At 37.9% G+C, this 20,746-nt stretch overlaps 1 protein-coding gene across 2 annotated transcripts in view; it reads right to left on the bottom strand.

The window, feature by feature from the left end:
• camkmt (calmodulin-lysine N-methyltransferase) overlaps positions 1-20,746 on the bottom strand; it is a 126,333-nt gene continuing 105,587 nt past the window's right edge. For both annotated transcript variants that reach the window (XM_075479355.1, XM_075479346.1), the window contains 3 exons: positions 16,025-16,088; positions 13,591-13,722; positions 1-2,522 (listed from right to left, as the gene is read on the bottom strand). In XM_075479355.1, coding sequence (XP_075335470.1) covers positions 2,424-2,522; positions 13,591-13,722; positions 16,025-16,088 — 295 coding nt within the window. In that variant the 3' untranslated portion in view covers positions 1-2,423. The remainder of the gene's footprint in view (positions 2,523-13,590; positions 13,723-16,024; positions 16,089-20,746) is intronic.

The following is a 20,746-nucleotide window of genomic DNA, read 5'->3' as shown; positions in this document are numbered from 1 at the left end:
TGAGGTGTTATAAAATACTTTATTATTGCTGCTGGTGATGTCACACTTGACAGTGATGAAGTCACTGCACAGTCACAGTGGGGAGGGTGTTTATATGTTAGCCCAGATATATCAGATACAGCAAATCTCATGACAAATCTGCCTTTAAATGTTAATACTTAATAGACCCTTTTAAACTTTAGCAATTCAATTCAAATTCTCAAAGAGACCAAACTTAAAATTGACCTTTTTTTCTGAGGAGTTACATTCTTATTTCCTAAGTGGATAATCTTCAAAAGGAGAAATATAAACAGCAACCACTGGGAGATACTGCATAGCTTCTTGGCTGTTGTGCACAGCAATAAATCACAGTGAAATATGAAGTCCCATTGCTAGCTGCAACTACAACTGACCCACTGACACTTGCTGATTTTTATTTTTTAAATAAAGAAGCAAATTAACAGATTAATGTATGAGAAAAACACCTGAGAACATTTAGTTGATAAAAAACAGCATGATTTATAATAAAAACTAAGGAGCAAATGCTCTTGAGGGTAATAGGAGATTCAGAGGCTATCACTGCAAAATCTATATGAAATCAAATTCTAACCTTTTATCTACACTGGATGTGGCAACATCATACCCCTGTTAATGCTTGATTTTGCCTTTGTTTGGAGACCCTGTAAATTCATATGCTTAGATGCTTCCTGCCAATACTTTTACTCCTTACTTATGCTCATTGTGGTAATAGATACTTTGTGGCTGTACTTTATTGATTTAGCTCATTGCCAACTTTAGCATACGCTCTTTCTGAATACTGTATATGAGTAAAAAGAAAGAAAAGACAATCTTTCATTTGCTTTACAAACTCAGATATGTGACATTCAAAAGCAAGAAACTATAGTTTTGCTGTATATGCGTAAAGGCTGACTTCAACAGAATGGTTTAAAATAGGATATTATGTCAAATGTCAGCATTTACATACTAGATGTCAATAATGACATCTACTTTGGACACACATACACAGAAATGCATCCACAGTATTGGGTCAATAAATACAAAAAGTACTGTGAGAGACTTTACAACCTATGTGTTGGTCTATGTCTGAAGACCCTTGCACGATTCCTGCAGGTTCAGACTTACAGCAGCTGCACTTGCAAGATCTGATTGCCAACAAATGGATGTTTCACTTTAAAATCCTCACAGATAACACAGTAGATCTGAGGCTGACTTGAACACCATAGTTAAGAAAATTCAACAACTTGTTGTTTCACCTTGCCACAAGTCAAGACTGCATTGCCTCAACATGTAGTTACATCTTGAGCAATTCAAGAGTAGAAATTTCTCTCAATTCAGATTACACAACAAAATAATATACATGGTTTGGAAAAAATTATAAAATATTATTATTTGACAGAAGAACTTTATCAGCTGATAATATGCTGTGATGTAAAAAGGTTCAAGTACAATTAATGAAATAATGGTATGTATCTGTGAAAGGATAATGGATTCAGTCAGAGCTTGTCGTTCTCATTTTTCTGTATTATAAATATAACAGATATGAGTTATGATATTATGTTGGTGTATTATGATATGTAGTTCATATGAATGTGTTTTGTGTTGTCATCAGAAAGGCAAGGAAATAGCAGGAAATCTAAATAAACTAACTGCATCAAAAATGAACTACAACTGAAGAAAAGGGAATTACTATCAGTCTGTCATTCGGTTTGAGTATCAGGAGAGTTGAGTAAAATTAATTACAGGGTGATGTAATGGGGACTATTTGTGCCTACGGCGATAACGTGGCGTAATATGCAAACTGTAGCTCCTGAGAAGCAACAGATTCTCTTTCTTGTGAATGTGTCTTAATGTGTTAATGCACTGTTTTAAGACACGCACAAATCAAGTTCTTAGTACTGACCTCTGACTGGGATGAAAGAGCTGTATTAAAAGAAATTAAAGGTGGAAACTGAGGAAACTGTGAGCTGCTCCACACTGTGACATTCAGTGAATTAAAGCTGGCGTCCATGCTGAGGCCAGAAACACAGTGGCATGGGTTAACAGTGAATGGTTAAAGAGAACCAACTGACACATGTAGGCCAGGAAATATCCATGTAACACACTGAATGAGCAGCTCGTTGTGTTGGCTGAAATGATGACTGGATGAGAGGCTAATTAACAGCGATGTTGGGTAATTGACTATCCGGCAGAATACTGATTTGTGACTTCGCTGACTGTTTAGCTTTGTGGTTCATATTCATTTTCAGAGATTGGAGCTTATTTGTTTGATCAGCAGGTTACAAGGCTGACTGGTTGAGTGACCAGTTTCTTGGTTTGTGGCAGATGGTTAAAACATAAAAGATCAGAATATATCCCACTTCGCATCAAAATACTAAAAAGTGGAGTAGAGTAATGCTTTTAGCCGAGGGCTCACTTGTTTTGGTTTACTGAGCATGGCTGACAGATTGAGGTCCTTTGGTCAAGGTGATGAGGAGAGGATAGTGAAGGTTCTCATCGTACGCTTGCTTTCCTTCGCTCAGCATCTGGAAATCACAAAGCAAGAAACACAATAACTAAAAAGACGACCACAGATATGAAATCCTTTTGCTAAATCTTAGCATGGCAGACATTTTCTCTCATTTTATTAGCTTTTTGATGTGGCTGATCATAATTTTCATTTAGTTCCGCTGTTGCATGCTACCCTCCTCAGTGTTCTTTCTTTTTCTGACCCCACTCTACAAAAAACTGTCAAACTTTTCACCCCACATGAAAAATGGATGAGGAAGGTCAGTGTCTCTGTCGGTGAAGATGACCAAAAACAGAAACTGATTCAGTTATTTCACAATAACAGGGATGATTTGTTAACTTCCATAAAGATTCACACCTCAATACATTAATCTGCATATCACAGCTGAAACAAGCTCTTCATCAAATATCTGTTCGTTTGTAAAATTTCAGAAAATAGTAAGACATTTCTGTCACATTTTTCCTAGTCTTTCACATTTCTCAATACCAAGAACCCCAAAGATGTTCAGTTCATTCTAACTTTTGAGACGTTCGGGAAATTAGTGAATTTGTCATTATTTGGGATTGAAAAATAATTGTCATGATTAAAATATCAAAATAACCAGTAACCAGTAACCAAAATAGTTACTAAAGGAGAAATTGTTCAGGTTTCAAAGTGAACACCAATCACGATCACAGCCGTGTGAGGTGCCCCGTGAGATGCCAACTGAGTGCCCTTTTAAACAGACTTTGCAGTTTGGGCATACACCAGCTAATCAGCTCACTTAGAGCCTGGCCAAATGATCAGGGGGCTTAGGAAAGTGAGTTTAGTGGGTCCACTCATGTCAGGATGTGGGACTGTTTGTGTGTGTGTGTATCTGTGTGTGTGTGTGTGTGTGTGTGTGTGTGTGTGTGTAGCAAGAATAGGACAGAGAACTGAGCGAAAAGTACTCTTCACAACAAACAGAAACTGAGACCGTTCCCAAATCCACTTACGTCAGCGGCATGTAAGTGGTATGCAAATGACCCAAGCCTACTTACCCTGCAAACTCAAATGATGACTGTGTGCTGTGTTTCCAACAAATTGGGCTGTTTTGGGCACTTGTGAAAATCATGATTTTATGAGTCGGTGCTAATGTAATTTTTCCAGCATTAGGGTGTTTAGTTGTTGATGTGTTACACACTTTCTCTGCACAAATATAATAAACTAAACTACTTCTGTGACATAATGTTAGGTCATCATTGCAATTCAACCTTAAAAGGCAAACATCTATACCTTCATCAAACTGAAAGTTTTGCCCTGAGGTATATCCCATGAATCTGTAATCCCATCAGGTCATTTGCTTTATTTAGCTGAGATATGACCCAAAAATGGTACTGTATGTTTAACAAATTACTTTCCTGTAATACCTGTTTCTGTTCCCATTTCAAAGATGTGAAATTCTTCTGTTTTTGTCAAAACTGTCAGTCTTAAAGACAAGCACAAGCTGTCCTTTTGCATCAGTGCTGAGATCCACCTCCAGCAGCAATATGTGATGCCAAGGGCAACCACTGTAGCATCATTCTGAGCAAATCTTTGAGCAGTAGAAGTGACACCAGCCAAAAATAGCTCAAAAGAGTGAAAATATTCAAATATTATCTATTAGTTTGAGTTACTGGGTCCTCCCTTTGGCGTCCAATTCACAAAAGCGTAGAATCAGTGCTTTTACATCAAATCTGACAATGTGGCACTGTCCCACTGATATGTGCTATAGAATACACAAACACTATAAAATGCTGTAAACAAATGGCAAACAAGGATTAATTGCTTATATTTACTGTTATTTTCTGTGACTGTTGCACCCTGTCTTTCACTTTGTTGACACTTTTTTAAGTAAAATACATCCCCCCACATGTTAAATACTCTTCGCATGGAAGAACACAGCATCACTGCCACATTGTCATAAGCCGGTTTTCCACTTTGATTTGCATTTAGAAGATGTGAATAAGAAAAGGTGAAATAAAAGGGTAAAATAAAAAAATTATACTACGTTTTGACATGCAAAGGGGGGGGAGGGATTTTTCAGTCAGTATTTTACACCAGACCATGATCATTTCCCAGCCCCAAAAAAAAGTGTCTGAAATTATATAAGAAGCAAAGTGTAAAAATAACTGAAATAACATCATCTCATAGTGAAGACGTGTCACCTTAATCCACCAACAACCCTCTAACCTCTAAAACCTCTATACGCAAGTTTGTTAGCGTGTTGATAAGGGAGGTGCTTAAAGTTTGTTACTAAATATTGCCATTGCACATATTACTGCTTCAGAAGAAGGTGATATGAGAAATGTTGACATTACACATAACTGTGGTTTAAAGTTTAAGATGGTAATGTTTCACTCTGGGAAATTGATCAAAAATGTGGGGCTTTAAAAAGGAGGGTGGGCCTAAAAAACTCAATGTCTTCTTGCAGATACACACAAAGTCGTGTTGACTATCTATCGTACATACAAAAGCAGTTTTAAGTTATAAGATGCATACAGGAGAAAGAGGAGGAGGTGGTGATCTTGACCATTTCTTTTACATGGAGTCAACGGTGTCTCAACATCTGGAAATCAGAAGGTTTGTATTATTTAAATGGCTACCTGAGGTTGTGCTTCACTTTCCCCCTTGACACAGTTCTCTCCTGTTTCACAAGTCTTTGCCACATGTTGTGCTATAAAAGTGAGAAGTCCTCATTCTAAATCATCTTTCCTCATTCTCCTTTTCCTCTCGGTTCTCTCGTTTTTGTTGAAAATGAACAAACGGCTTGTGTCTGCTTCTCACTTCTTTCAATCCTTCCCTGTTTCCCCCCAGTGCTCTTTATGTGCGTTATCTTTCTGTAGCCATCCCTCCAGGCCTCGCCCAGTGACTGAACCTCTGACCTCCAGAGAGAATGAGGGAGGGAGAGGATGGCAAAGACAGCAAGAACAGGCAACCCGGGGGGTGGCTGGGCGTGGAGGGGCAGCTGCCTTCCCCCAGTGCTAAGCCTGCTATGAAGACAGTGGCCGGCATTCGCATTCAAAATCTACCAGGCACAAGGAAGGAAGTGATAGAGGGAGCAGTAGAGGGATAGAGAAGGGAGGAGGGAGGGAGCTTACACTGTGAAGGCTGAGAGCTCATAGAGGTGAAAAGTTTAACAAGCAAAGCTGTTCCTCCTGATCGCAGGCTGCCTAATCAGCTTCATGGGTGGCTGGCTAAATCGGCTCTCAACCCAACCTGCCCCCCCCCCCCACCATCTATTTTTTTTTTTCCCCACTTTCCAAGGTGCAAGTAATTTATTTTATTACAACTTTCACCCTAGCCTTTACCTCCTCTCATTCTGCCTCTCCATATCCCTCCCCTGCTCCCTTTTCTTTTTTCACTGCCTTGCTCGTGTAGAAAAAAAGCGAACAAGATGGAAAAAGAAGAAGGAGGTGGCTCTGAGACAAGGGAGGGATGGATGAACCGGATGTCTGGGGTCTCTCTCTGCAGGATTAAGAAATGGAGAATGAGGGATTGGGTGGATGGAGAGATGAGTAGAAGAAGGGATAGAAGGACAGGCTTGACTAAATAGAGAAGTGGGTCGTGATGTAGGAAATAGGAAGATAGAGGGGAGCGGAGGGAGTGATAGTGCAGAAGAGGAAAGATATGTCAGAGAAAAGAGGGATGAAGAAGGGGGTAGTCAGGCAGCTGGGGGAGAGAAAATGGAAAGAAAAACAGGGAGGCAGAAAAAGGGAGGCAGGGAGGCAGAGGGCACGGACACAGTGGGGATACTATTTATGTATGTGAGACGGGAGATGTACACGTGCACACACATGTATGCCCGAGTGTGTGTGTTTGAGAAAAATTAAAATTCATGACTCTCTCTTCACAACCATTTGAGTAACAAGATTAAGATGGCGGGTTAGAAAATAGCGCTGGCATTATCAGGCTGCTTGCAGTCCCTCCAGCTGCTTGCCTCTCTATTCCACAACAGTGGGGATAAGAGGATAACGCGCTAGCCCTGTCTGCCCGTCCCAGCACACGCCTTACACTCACAATCTAACACACACACAAACGCACACGGTGCTTAAGACACACTGCCACTGCACATCGGCCTGCCTGCCTGCCTGCTGTCGGCAGTCCCTTGAGTGAGTTTGTGTCAGAGTGTGAAAGTGTACGTGTGTGTTTGAAAAACTGCAGAGTTGCGAGTTGAGGGTTCAGAGACAGTTTGTAGAGAATAGCTAAAAACACACTCTGCCCCTGCTTCACACACGAACACATGCAAAGCAAACATCAAGGCTGGCTGTGTATTCCAAACCAAAATCACACCTGACGTGTTGAACCTGGCACATCGAGGAAAGCCAGAATAATCGAAGCTACTGGAGGGGCATGTGTAACAGCATCAGATGGAGGAGCTTACGTGTTAAGATGTTAGGATGGAAAGTACTAAACTACAAACACAGTGATGTATATCACATTGCGTGTTTTCATTATGTGATACTGCTGTGCTAAAATGCCTAAGAGTTTAGATTTGAATTGCATTGTGTGTTGCTGTCTTAACATCAAGGTATTAAGGTATAATTCGGTATTATCAGGCTGTAGAATCAAATCACTATGACGATGATCATAAAGGTTTACAATGATAAATTGATAATTCACACCATAAGGTACTGAGTACAGAGGATTTGTTTTTCAGTCGAAGTTTTGACAATTGTCTACTAAAAAAATTTAATTGTATTATCTTAAATTTGAATTTAGATACAGGTGTTACATCATGATATATATTTTTTTTATTTCACTTATCATTATCTTGAGTGGCTCAGCTGGTGAGGAGGGTGAATTTGACCTAAGATACAACATTTTTATATAACATTAAGAGGCTGTTTTGAGGTCATCGACAGAGTTTACAGGTTATGTTATAGGAAAACATTCTAACTTACAATTTCTCTAAAATGATACTGTAAGATAACTTGTTGAAAAAGATAATGTTTGATTTGATCATAAAAAAGGACGAAAATTCACTGCAACTTTTGGGAAATATTTCCAGGATGTTGTTGAGGCCTTAGATTTCTAAGAAAATTTTCAGGTAATTTGATGCGCAAACAGAAGAGCAACATAAGGCATGCAAAATTCTGAGAATATTGTTCATGCTTGGTTCTTTTTAGCAACATCCTTGCACTGTTCAACGTCTCTGTAGTTGACTTAATGTAGGAATTTGGCTATTTCCAGGAAAAAATGCCAGATCCTTTTTATAACAAGTCTCATATTTTTATTTTAGTCTCATATGTTCCCAGAATTTGTCCTTCTATTTCAGCTCAAAATAAATCTTGTAGATCTATAGCACATATTCAAATTTTACTACATAATAAAAAATAAAAAAAATCTTAAAAGTTCTATTATCTGCGCCCAGAAGTGCAATAAATATTTATCCAAAGCGCAAAAACATTACACGGCTTAAAATTGTGAGATGGCAACATTGTTTGTTTTTTTGTTAGGGCAAGACTCATTTAGTGGTAAACCCCAATCATTTATGTTGCGCTTTCTAATATCTATCCTAAACCATTAGCTTAAGAACAAGACGTTTGGCCATTTTTCAGTGTTTTACACAACACATACACAGAAAGTTACACATGCTGGTGGAAGTTTCTTTGATGATGCCAAGCAACATGGAAGAAAAATCCATGGTGAGTGGCCCACTGTCATTTCTGATATGCATTTCTCTTCTGTTGTGGTTCCTCCTGCTGAAAGCAAATTTAGCTGAAGAAATCTAATCTGTTGTGCAAATGAGCAGCAGCTGCTCATTCGGACGTGCATGTGTGTGCACAGAGGTAGTGTATGTTTCCCTTGTGATATCATCATGTGGTGTTTGTTTGTGTGTAATGTCTGGCCAATAGGCTCTCTGAGAGATGTCTGGGCTGTGTAAAATGTGATATAGCTCGTTTCTTAGCTGTGTCCACAGTGGGTGTGTGTGTTTGAGTTTGTGAGTCTGGAATGGTCAGTCGGGCACCTCACACTTAGACACACACACACACGCACACACACACACACACACACACACACACACACACACACACACAAAATCCACAGAGGGGTTATTCACAGTGTTCATCAGAAGATAAGCAGAGGAGACTTAATCACTTTTAGATGTGAGGGGGACACTTCAACTTGTCCTGATATCCGCACACACCACCTGACCCCACTGAGTACGTGTAAAATGTGTGACAGCATGTGTGTTTGTCACACAGAAAGTGAATTTAAAACGTAAGCCAAAAGATCATACAGTTCCCTTGCATTAGAAAAAAAGGAAATAGAGAGCATAACTTTCCGATGATGGTTTTGTGCCCCACATTATTTCAAATTACATTTCTCAATTCCCAGCTTACACACACTGTTGTCAAACAACAAGTAAATCGGGCCTGAGTGGCAATTTTCTCAAGCGGTTGAGGTGCTGAACCATGAGAATTATTTGGTGACTGTGGTCTGCAGCCTTGGGGACCAATCAATTCTCTCCACAGCCTTTTATAACAAAGTTGAACCTTTTTAAAATTTTAGACATGGTTGCATTCACTTTAATCACAGAGAGGGTACTTCTTTCTTTCCGTCATTTAACTTGTACTTTTTTTTATTCTTTTTATCTTACTGCATTTATCTTACTGTTATCATTTTTCTAAGTGGGATTTCTTACAAAGTGCATAAAAAGCTTATGATTTTTTCTCTAACGTTTTCGTATGGATTTAATTCTATATAGAACTACAGGTGAAATGCTTGGTTTCAATTAAATTATTTACATACCTTTTTTTGATATTCTCTTAAATTGTTGTTCCAAATACAAAAACTTTATGATTCCACATTATTGAATGGATGTTTTTGCTGCTCTTGCTGTCAATTACTTTGTTCATTTAGAGGTTTGGAAAAAATAAAAACTCTTATGGGATTTTCCTTGAGCTGTGAAGCCATCATATGAATCCTTGCAAACCAAACAACTGATTAACTACTGGAATAATTAATCAGCAGATTCTGACAATGACAATATATGATTTTTAGCCTCATATGTAACAGATATGTACCATATACCAATTAAAACTGCACAATATCTCTTGTGATTACTTGCATAAGGTAATTATGTTAACTTGGCTGTTAAGCCGTCAAAATTTTAATTGCATGACTCTTATTTGACTCTTAATTGATTATTTGCATTTATATTCAAAGTAATCGAAAATCTATCTATTTTTGTAATCTGTTACCAAACTTTTACTTTTACCAAAAACATTTTCTAAATGCACATCAACACCACAAAAATGTTCTGTTGCCAATAAGTCATCATCTTTAAGAAGGTGGGCTTGAGGGTAATCATGTGAAATGGGTGTGGGTGAAAAAGGACTGGAGGGACACAACAGAGCACAATCATGGCTTCCGATGAGAAATGCATACAGACTGAGATGATGGTTTCACTCATAATTAGCCAGGAAGCATCTGGATGGGCCCAGTTTGGACCGCTGAATGAACCACCTTTTTCTTGAATAACTCGTCTTACAAGTGGAAATATAGAACCGTTTGAGTTGAAGCTACAACATTTCTTATCCCTGTAAAGTTGGTCCAAACATTACGAGGTCAAAAAGACCTTAATCCCTGGTCACTGTTGAAGACAAATGAGGCCCGTGTTCTGCTGAATCTGCGACTGAAAACTTATGATCACGGTCAGTGCCGTGATGCGACGGGCACAGACTCGTCCGATTACAGCAGTATTTCAGTCCTGACAGCCGGGGGACAGTGTTCGGGTACTGAGCTTTTCAACCAGTGTTACTGTTAGGAGCTGTAGTTTCTGGAAATATTACAATATGTAACATTTTTAGGCTGATGTGCTGTTTTTCACAGGATAGTGCTGAGTGTGGTCTGTTGCATATTACTGCGACTAACACTATTGGTGTTTGTTTTGTGACCAGCTTGCATGTGATATCATAGACCGGGTGTACTGAAAACTGAACGGAGTGTTTTTTTTTTCTTCCTGATCCTGAATAAAATTATTCATTCATTTTTATTAACGATAATATTTTATTTTCAGTGCCATTAGAGTTATATTATATCATATTAACTATATATAATCTGGGATTGTGTTAACATTGACAGTCCTTGAGAACCATTTTTATGCAGGATTTTGAATAATGTTTCCTGATTTAACTTGTAGAATACATTATTTTATTTTCACTGCAGGAGTTCACTTGTCATCGAATATTTTTTGTCTGTGTTGTATTGTAAGTATTTTTAATTAGGTAAAGCCTGAATATCTTTACATAGACATACAATAAACTAATTACGAGACTGACCTGAGGGGACCTATCATTGGCTTCTGACTGGTTTATTTTCCCATTCAAAGTGAATTCATACTTTTACCTAATATCTCCTAATTTCCTTAAAGCTCAGAGGACACAAGGGTACAAGAATCATGTAGAGCACAAAATGACTGTCCTAAGCATGACTGAGAAAATATCAATTGTGATTTACTTCTAACAAATGGATATTGTCCTGCTAAACAATGCAGTATAGCACCAGCTGCACGCCTACAATCTAATATGTGGATTATAACACAGAAAATATCCCGTAAGTCCACTCTATAAAGAAGTTAATTCTCAATGTGTTTAAATAAGTCCCCAGAGTCACTTTGATGTCGAATGTGCATTCTAAAGTTGGTAAGGGGCAAATAGTAGAAAAGAAAAGGAGTCAGATTTACTTTCTCACTGAGGTTTTGGCCACTTTAACAGGCACTTTAATGTCCACTCTGTCCAATTGTCTCACCAGTGTACAGCGGGTGAACATGTGCGCACCAATTTAGCCCACTCCTTGCTGTCCTGTTCTTTTGTAGCTGTGTGTGTAATGGAGTTAGCAGCTGGACACCACTTCTTTTAACACAGTCAACTCCTGTGCTTTCTGTCGCTCCTTTATCTTTTCTCACACTCCTTTTCTTTTCTTCCCTCTCCTATTGTAACAATGGCAGGTTAAGACAGCTTGATTTGCTCTGATATGTCTTTAAACATGAAACAGTGCAGCAGAGCCTGTTTTTTTTTTTTTATGGGGGGGGGGGGGGGGGGGGGGGGGGGGGTTGTTTAAACTTCTTGAATCAAAGATGATTTTATCATGATGACTAAATATAGTTTTGCTTAGGAGGCAGACCACAGGCTTCTTCCTATAATTGTTACAGAATGGTATGAAGGAAAAGCTTCATAGCTGGACAGGAGGCCTCAATTCAGCGACCACCAAGCTATAATCAAAATATGTTTACCAAACATATGCTTATAACAGTAAAAAGACAAAAGATATGAATTATTTTATTTCCAACAATCAGCAAAGAAAACTGTGGGGCATTTCAAGCTGTGTGTTCATAGAAAGGTGGTTGTGTCATTAGCTTTGGCCCAAACAGCTTTGTTTCTATTTCATCCAGTCCAGTAGTCTACATTGGCAGCATAATCAGCATTTTACATTCATCGCTAAAGAAAATTCTTATTGAACTCTGAGTTCACCCAAAACAGGACTGATCTGTAGCCATCGTTACATTTTCATCTTTTCAGTGTGATACTCTGGGCTTGGGCTCTTTGGGGCTTAGCTCAAACACACATGCTTTGTTATCATATCATTTTAATATTCACATTCATGTTACCTTCATTATGCACAGCTGACCTCCTAATAAGGAACACACTGGAAGACAATGTAGGGTTCAGCATCTTGCCTGACATGCAGACTTGGGAATGTGATTGACCCAGTGACTCAGAACCTCTCTACTTTCTGAGCTACAGCTGCCCCATATCTTCAACAACATATATCTTCATACTTTTCTCAGGCTAAAAGGCATTCAAGGCCACTATTTTCTGTGGTAGTTTGCAAACAAAACAGCAGTATGCCCCCTCCTTCCTGCGAGCAGTTGCTGAATATCTGTATCGACAGGACAGTGTCCTGAAGTGTCATATTGAAGCAGTAGATCTAAAAAATAACAACAGATTTCCTTCTTGATTTACATCGGTTATGTTCAAAAGCAAATAACAGCACATACACACCTATGAGCACCCAAAATCCCCCTGCTCTATTCTTCTTATGGAGCATTTTAGGTACACCTTATTTAGTTGGACAAGAGAGACAGACAAGCTGATGGAGAGGTAGAGGGAAAAAAATATGATATTTGTCTTTAACAATGTTTAAACTTTACAAAATTATACTTTAACTTGAATGCAGATATGAGGCAGGTTTCCTGCACTAACTGTAAAACGATGCTAACTGGTGACTATAAACCAAACTACCTTAGAATCTCAGAGGGTAGAAGAAGGCCGGAGCTCACTGATTCTAATGACTTTTGACTCTGATGAAGACACAAAAGTGTCAAAATGTTAGTCTCTTTGCACTATCAAAATTGCGTTCTAATGACTGTGCTCCAGCCTTCTTTTATCCCTTGAAAGTTTATTGTCCTTTATCTGAGAAGCCCCTTGATTCAGTTGCATACTGTTGGAAGGTGGGCAATTTTTTTTGTTTTAAATAGCTGACAGCAAGACTAGCTTAAATTCTCTCATAATTGGTGGTTTGAGCACAGTATCAGAGTAAATTAAACCATGGCAAGTTGATGTATGCTAATAAAGCCATTTTTAACTACACCATTAAGAAGTGAAAATGAATTAGCCTGCAGTCTTTATTTTTTTGTCTCGCCTGTCAAAGCAAGAAGACTTCATTTGATGTTATCTTTTTTTCATACTCTCATTTTCACACATAGTTTTGGAAAAGTTTCAGAGGTATAGCATATGTAGAAATGAGTGAAACAAAGAGAAGGAAACAAAGTTCTTCATAAAGTTTGTCAAACATGTGCCTAAGCCATTTGCATCTTTTAAGTGCATCTGAAAATCCATTTGCATCTTTTTCAGTTTTAAAGACAGTTTTCAAGATTATGAGGATTCATGGGAGTCTCTGTTTTATTTACAGTTTCCTAAATGACGTCCATCCCCTGGTGATAATTCAACATAAACATAAAAAGAGGGAAAAAAAACTAAACTAATTCTTTGAACACTCTCGAACTGTCTTCTACTTTTTTGCAGGCAGCTATGCTATGGAGTCATGCTGAACGAGTGTCTTTTGGACATGTTTCTTACCTTTAAATGAACATCCCAGACCTGAGCGTCATACTGCTGGTGTTGAGAGATGTATAATCCGGACTGCTGGGCCATTTGACAAAACAGTCTCAGAGTTTCACCTCGCAGTGGAGCAAACACCAACGCCATGCCCTGATCAGAAAACAACAGGTGGAGGAAAAGATGGACTTTCTTGGGGTTTTTCGACAGTGAATATAGTGCAATGCAGGGTGCATTTCTGGGGTACTTCACACATATCCTTACACCTCGTTTTTTGTTCAGTATTCATGCACAAAGACACAAACACACAGTTAGATGCTAGCGTGCCCTTTTCTCTGTAAATATTACACAACAAACTAAAAGCAGAAAGTTAAAGCTCTACTAATCCAATCAACAGGAAATTAGAAAACACATGTGTAAGGGTGAATTTGTCTACATGAGTAGGAGACATGTTTCTGTGTGTGTGTGTGTGTGTGTGTGTGTGTGTGTGTGTGTGTGTGTGTGTGTGTGTGTGTGTGTAAGAGAGAATGAGAAAGATAGTAAGGCAGTGTGTACACATACATCGCAGCTATTCATATACTAAGAGGATTACCAACAGGTTCAAAGTTTCTTTGAAATCCTTCAGCTTTCAGTTCTATTTCATGTTGATCATGTTTTTATTGTTTTAATTAAATGGAAAAAAGAGGGATGCTCAAACAACCAAACATTTACAACAAACACATAATGCAATGCACACTGTAACACCAGCTAAAAGAACATAAAGGCGGTGAAAACATCAGGATCCCTTGCTTTGACAGATGATATTTCATCTGCATATCCAGTTGCTTTCTTCCCAAACCCTGCTTCCTGTCTAAAAGCAGCAAAAGCAAACAAACAAACAAAATTCCTTCCAGCACTAATCAGCTGATTAAGGGATTCCAGCTCTACGGATGGACCACCTTTGTCAGAAACAACAAATTAGTGCCATTAGATGGGACAAGTAATTGCTTTGTTAATTGTTTAATCAGCTTAGCAAATTATTAAATATTTGCCTTGTGCTTGTTGTGGCAGCAACAGTCTGATGGCCAACACTCAAATCATATTAGCCCCTGAATTATCTCCACTGGATTAAAGAGAGAGACACAAACAGACTTAACACACAGCTGTACAACAGCAGCCAGATGTCATGTCAGTCATTTGTCAGTTTTCACTATTAAACCACAGCAGCTTCTGCATTTAAGTGCAACAGACACGTATTCAGGCTGCAGGTATTTGTTGGTAGCAACCTGAATATAACATCAACTAACATTAACAACAAAAAAAGGATTTTGAAGGTTGAAATAGTTGCTGACCCTCACCAAAACATCAAACATTTTACTGTTGCCATGGTAATCAGTGTATCAATGCTTCTTTCTTTCTTTTTTCTTTTTTTTAATGAAATCATCCCAAATTGCCAAAACAGCTCATGAAGTAAGAAAGTCACCCAACATGTTTCATTACACAAAAACAAAATTCATTGTGTTGTCAGTGCTGGCACTCCAGGTGTCACAGCTTTACAACTTAGAAGCTACTCTAAAAATATTTAAAAGTAAAGGGTTTGGATTCAGTCTACAGGAAAACCTTCAAACGTTGCAACTAATCTACAAGTTGGCAAATGACCAGAGAGCAGTAGCTTTAAGAAAAGTGTAACACCTTAGCCTATCTGTTCTATTTCGGCTGATTGTCATGTGCACCTAACCTGAATAGCCAGACTGAGTTTAGTCATACCGATGGTTTTCGTTAAATGTGCTCAGCTTTTGAAGCATTTCTTGTTGACATTTAAGCTCCAACATTTAAATTGTACATTTAAATAAATCAACATCTCTTTCTAAAAACAGTGTGACAGCTGTGTTGGATTATCTAAAAAAACATGCAGTCAGCATTGTTTGTCAGAGGTAGTTATGGTGAAAGAGGTTCATATGCTAGTTACCATACCTTCTGCATTCCCATTCCTTCCCTCCTGCTTTCCTTCCATCTTTTCACTTCCAACTCCCTACTCATTCTTTCTATCTCCAACTCTTTTCACCGCTTCATAAACAGACATTCTCTATACCAGTCTGGCATCGGAACAGAAAATGAACCCCTTTTCCTTCAGATGAATAAAATTTCTCCCCTATCTCTTCCAGCCTTGTGCTATTTCCCACTATTTGCTTTGGCTGTCACAGCGTGGGGTCTTATCGTGAGGCCAAAAGGGAGAAGTTGCCTTTGGATTCATGATTAAGGGACAGGGAGAGAAAAAACCGAGATCAGAGCGATGCATTCAAGTTGCGTATAATAAGCACTAAAGCATTACATGATATTAATCCTGTCAGACTATCAATGTGTGTAGGGTTTGGGGCAAAGCCTAATTATGATTGAGAATAGGGGGAGGTGATTTAGAGGAAGGGGATAAGCAGAGATATATACAGGAGACACACAAATAGAAGCACACACTTACGTTGGGTTGCAGTAATCTCCTTATAGCATCAACCAGGCTGGCTCTGTACTGGTCCAGAAACAAACTGAGAGGGAGAAGAGGAACAGGTTAGAATGCATTCCTTCGATGGCAGGGCCAGATAAAGCTGCATGCTATTTATTTTCTTTTGTTTACAAATAAATCCACCAGCAGGAAGAGGAGAAAAACAATTTGCATGAGTAAGATGCTCTCCCTTTTTGTTTACGTCTGAGTTTCCACGGGTATTCACCTCAGTCTGCTGTCGAGGCACTGAGAGGAATAAAGAACATCAGAAAATCCAACGTGCAAAGATACAATCACCTATAGTAAACATGTGCAGAAATTCATGCTTTTACCAAGACACATGAAAGCATTGAAAGAACACCTTGAATTGGGGGAATTAATTCCTGGAAAGCACACTCACACAAGGGGACTAAAATGACGCTATCAGTGTCAACAAAACCAAATTGACAACAAACATCCTACAACATACTGCACAAAAGTTCCTACATACGAATTATATCTATATCTATAATATAGACCTTTGCCCTGTGTGAACAGCTTCATACACAATATGATCAGCTGCAAATTCACTAACTCTACAGCTAATGTGTAACGATCACCATGTCAAAACTTATTCATATTTACATTTGTGCATGTCTACTGTAACATGTGCTGCTTAAATTAATATGAGTGTTTGCATGCAGATTTAACTGCAGTTACACAACAAAAGTTATTCCAGTGCATATAATTCAAAGGTAAGTGGATTTTGTGATTTTATTCAATTAAAATGTAGCTATTTTTGCTAAATGTGTAATAATTACATCTTACAAATACACTATGCATACAAATACACTTCTTAATGTAATATTACATCACGGTTTTTCTTTCCTGGTACAGGTTTGTGTTAGATGCCATTCCATAATAGACATGTACCTATGTACAAATGTTTTTGGAGGAAAAATGGAGGAAAATAAAACCATTTTTAAAGTTGTTTATCTGCTTGTTATGTGCTTCACAACCTCCTAACTAGATATCATTTTCACCTAAATGCTGATTCAATTACTTTAAATCATTAAACCATTCGAATTTCAAGGAGACTATGAGAACCCGCAGTCCTCTGTGCATACTCATAAATGTCACCGTATTAAGTATAAAGTGGAACCTCAAGCCAAAAAAAAGAGGAAAAAGGCAAAGAAACGATGGTCACATGTTGTCTTTTAGAAACAAAAATATGTGTTGGCATGAAAGATATCCGTCTCATTCATTTTAGAAAAACAGTTCCTGTTATCAGAAGAAAATGTTTGTTAATACATTTAAATATAGTCTCAGTCTTTTTATACAATTAATGTGTTAAGCACCAACAGTGGGCCCTTGTGACTGGTTAAGATCTTAAAATAAATAAAATGCTTCTCTGATGAATGAGATGGTAATTTGGATATAAGCAGTCACTTTCTTTTGTTCCCAAAAGGAAGGTTGATACTCAGTTTGTAAACAAAGGACCCCATAGCATGAGTAATACAAGTGCGTGTGTATGTGTGTGTATGTATATATATATATATATATATATATATACACATTCACACACACACACACACACACACACACAACCACACTGACTCTAATCATTCCAAACAAAGTAACACCTGTCTATCTTGCCGCAATGACAAATTTCAATCCATTATGCAAGTAAGTAGTATGCTATGAGTGTCAATGCATGTGTGTGTACCTATTATCACAGATGAGCATGGAGTAATTTGGCTAAAATGCAACAATACAGTGCAGATTTGATATAATCCTGTACATCCATCCAACTGGCCAGCGGAGTGGCAATCTGGACTCAACCTGCGAATCACAGTCTCTGACCTCCTGGTTTAAAATCCTTTGATCCCAATGAGGTGCACATAACACAATCTCCCCACAGTATCTCTACTTTTTGCAACATAGATATGTTTTTTTTTTTTTTTTATGTATTCATCTGTAATAAATACAGTTTGACAGCTAGTATGAGCGTTAATAGCAGCAATTAAGATATATAAAAAAAAGAGAATTAAACGGACAAATCACCTTTGCCAGCTCTTACCACAACCAGGATGTGGGTAGACATGTGTAAAGTTTATTATTCTTCCAAGGCCAGGCAGAGGCGTGAAGTTTATTTGACTTGAAAGGTGAGAGGTTTCTGTTTAGTTTATTTTACCACAGATATCAGTTCACAGGAAAAGTGAGTGGCAAGCAAAACAAGGAAGTGAACTCTTTGGGTGGAGGTAACAGCTGCAATGCACACACAGACACACACATACCTACCGAGGCCAAGGCAAGGACAGAGTGTCATTCAGGGGGCAACAGTTTACCAGAAAAATGAGATAACTGCTCACAATTAACAAATACTCAAAATGTGACAAGACAGATTTAATTGTTAGAGGAATAGGGACTGTTAACTATGGCAGACACTGATTTAATCTGCTATCAATCAGAAATTTATTCGGATTTAGTTGTTAAAAATCTGAATAACAAAATGTATTTTCAAAATTCACCAATGTAGAGCTACCATATAATAAAACTTTCGAAAAATGATTCTACCCTTATAAAGCTGAGAAACGTTAGTTTTAAAGCTAGCAGGCAGTACTTATCGGCAAATTATGAAATGAGTCAATCCATAATACCTTTTAGTGTCAAATCATTTTGACTGTTGCTCACATTTATTCAGGCAGTTTTGACATTAGGCAAATATTCTTATAGTAATTTAGTACACTGGCACATTAACAACATTTTTAGTGTCTAAGTTTATTCTGTTAGTTGTTTTAGATGTATGTGAAATTGGCCTTTTTTTTTTTAATTTGACAAATGCTGAAAGTCATAACTTCAATTAATGTGAGACATCTTTGCAGCAGAGTTTATTCTTATTCATGAGGTGCCACTAATTTCATACGTTTCTCTTTTGGCTGACAGTTATTTATTGTTCATTTTAGTTCTTGGCTTGTTTTACTTTTGACGACATACGATAATGTCTGCGATGTAACATATCTAAACTACATTATTGTCAGATTTTGTAACACAAAGAAGCTGTCTGTTACACAGTTTGAAAGGCTGTCTTTCACTGTTTTTCAGTCTCAGGCTCATACTGCCACATTGAGGGGTCTTCCCCTTTAAGGTCACTTCTGATGCACCCAGACGGTCAGAAACCTATTGTCTCATGGTGACCCCTCCCACCCAGAACAGCCCAGTAGACTCCAGTCAAAACTGACTCGAGGTCAATGGACAAAGCGGGGGTGTGTATGTTAGAGTATTGCTGCTATATTTGTCTGCTTACACACGTATGCAAACATATTTTCAAGGCTGCAGGGGTGAAACTGCTGAAACAAATGACATCATCTACTAGGTCTTTTTTTCCCCAAGGGGGGCGGGGGTCTGATGGTTAAATTCTTAGGGTCAATATGAATTACAGTATGATGATATTTTAAAAGATGTATGACCAGATACTTTACTAGTGTCTCATCATCTCTTCTTTGTCTTATATCTACAATTTGTTGTCATCATTGAAATCGTGTTCAGTATGATTTTTTTTCTATTCTATTTTCTTTTAATGTTTTCTTCATGTATTTCATTTTCTTGTTCTTCTGCACTTTTTTGTGATCTAATTTGTTTCTAAATGTCTCAATCCCACAGGAAATTCACTCTTACTGTGATGTCAGTTGGGATAACAAGCTTAAGGTTCTGGAAAAAAACACGTTTTTGTCATTATGTATGCAATACTGCATGAGGAGACACTAAAACAGTTTTTATACATCCGTTGCAACCCTGACATTTTGCAGAAATGTTCAGGAGAACACTTGAAAATGCAAATATCGGACCTCTTGCAAAGAGTTTCCAGAAAGCTTCCATGTAAAATTTCTGGATAACTGGTGAGTGAGACAATGTGTGAATGTAGCAGCTAAACCTCTGGAGCATTTACGATGAGCGAGTATTCATGCTGGTGAGAGCTGCTGCTTCTCTGCTGACATGTCTCAGTCCACATTCTTTAAGACATCTCCAATATGTTAAAAATGTTGTATTAACATTATTGCTTTGACATGCTGTAAACAAAACGCAGTAGTTCCCACATCGTACTTTTAACATCCCGGTATATCACGACACACGGAGCTGTAGCAAAAACCTCAATGACACGTGAGCAACATAAGTTATGCCATTTGGATCATACCGTTTCTGGAAATGCAGTTATGAGCTGATAGCACAAACGGGACTACAAACTATCGGTAAAGGATGTTCATTTGAAACAAAATGTAAAACAAGCTAATTAAAAAGCTTGTGTGGAAAAATAGTAGTGTTACAAGAAAGAAAACGTAGCCATAGATACAAAACAACACGAACAAAACATATGAAGGAAAAAAAAGGTTGAGTTTTCTGTGTCTATGTGGGAAAGGGATACAAGTCTAAACAGTAAAATATTGTAGACTGCCACAAGATGTAATAAAATAGTTTTTGAATTGGCTCTGTATGAATGAATTGGAATTTCTTTTAGATTAATTAATTGGATTATGATTACACTTAATTGAATTCCAATTGGCTTGAATTAGACTATATTATTTCAGTGCCTTGAGATGACATTTGTTGTAATTTGGCGCTATATACATAAAACTGAATTGAATTGAATTGAAATATTGTGAGAATAAATACAAATTTAGATAAATGGCTATGAGAAAAATACCAAAGCAAAGAGCAGCCCCA

Source organism: Odontesthes bonariensis, chromosome 2 (assembly GCF_027942865.1).
Source record: "Odontesthes bonariensis isolate fOdoBon6 chromosome 2, fOdoBon6.hap1, whole genome shotgun sequence".
Taxonomy (NCBI): Eukaryota; Metazoa; Chordata; class Actinopteri; order Atheriniformes; family Atherinopsidae; genus Odontesthes; species Odontesthes bonariensis.
Note: the sequence above shows the minus strand (reverse complement) of the source record. Positions and strands in the feature narration are given on the sequence as shown.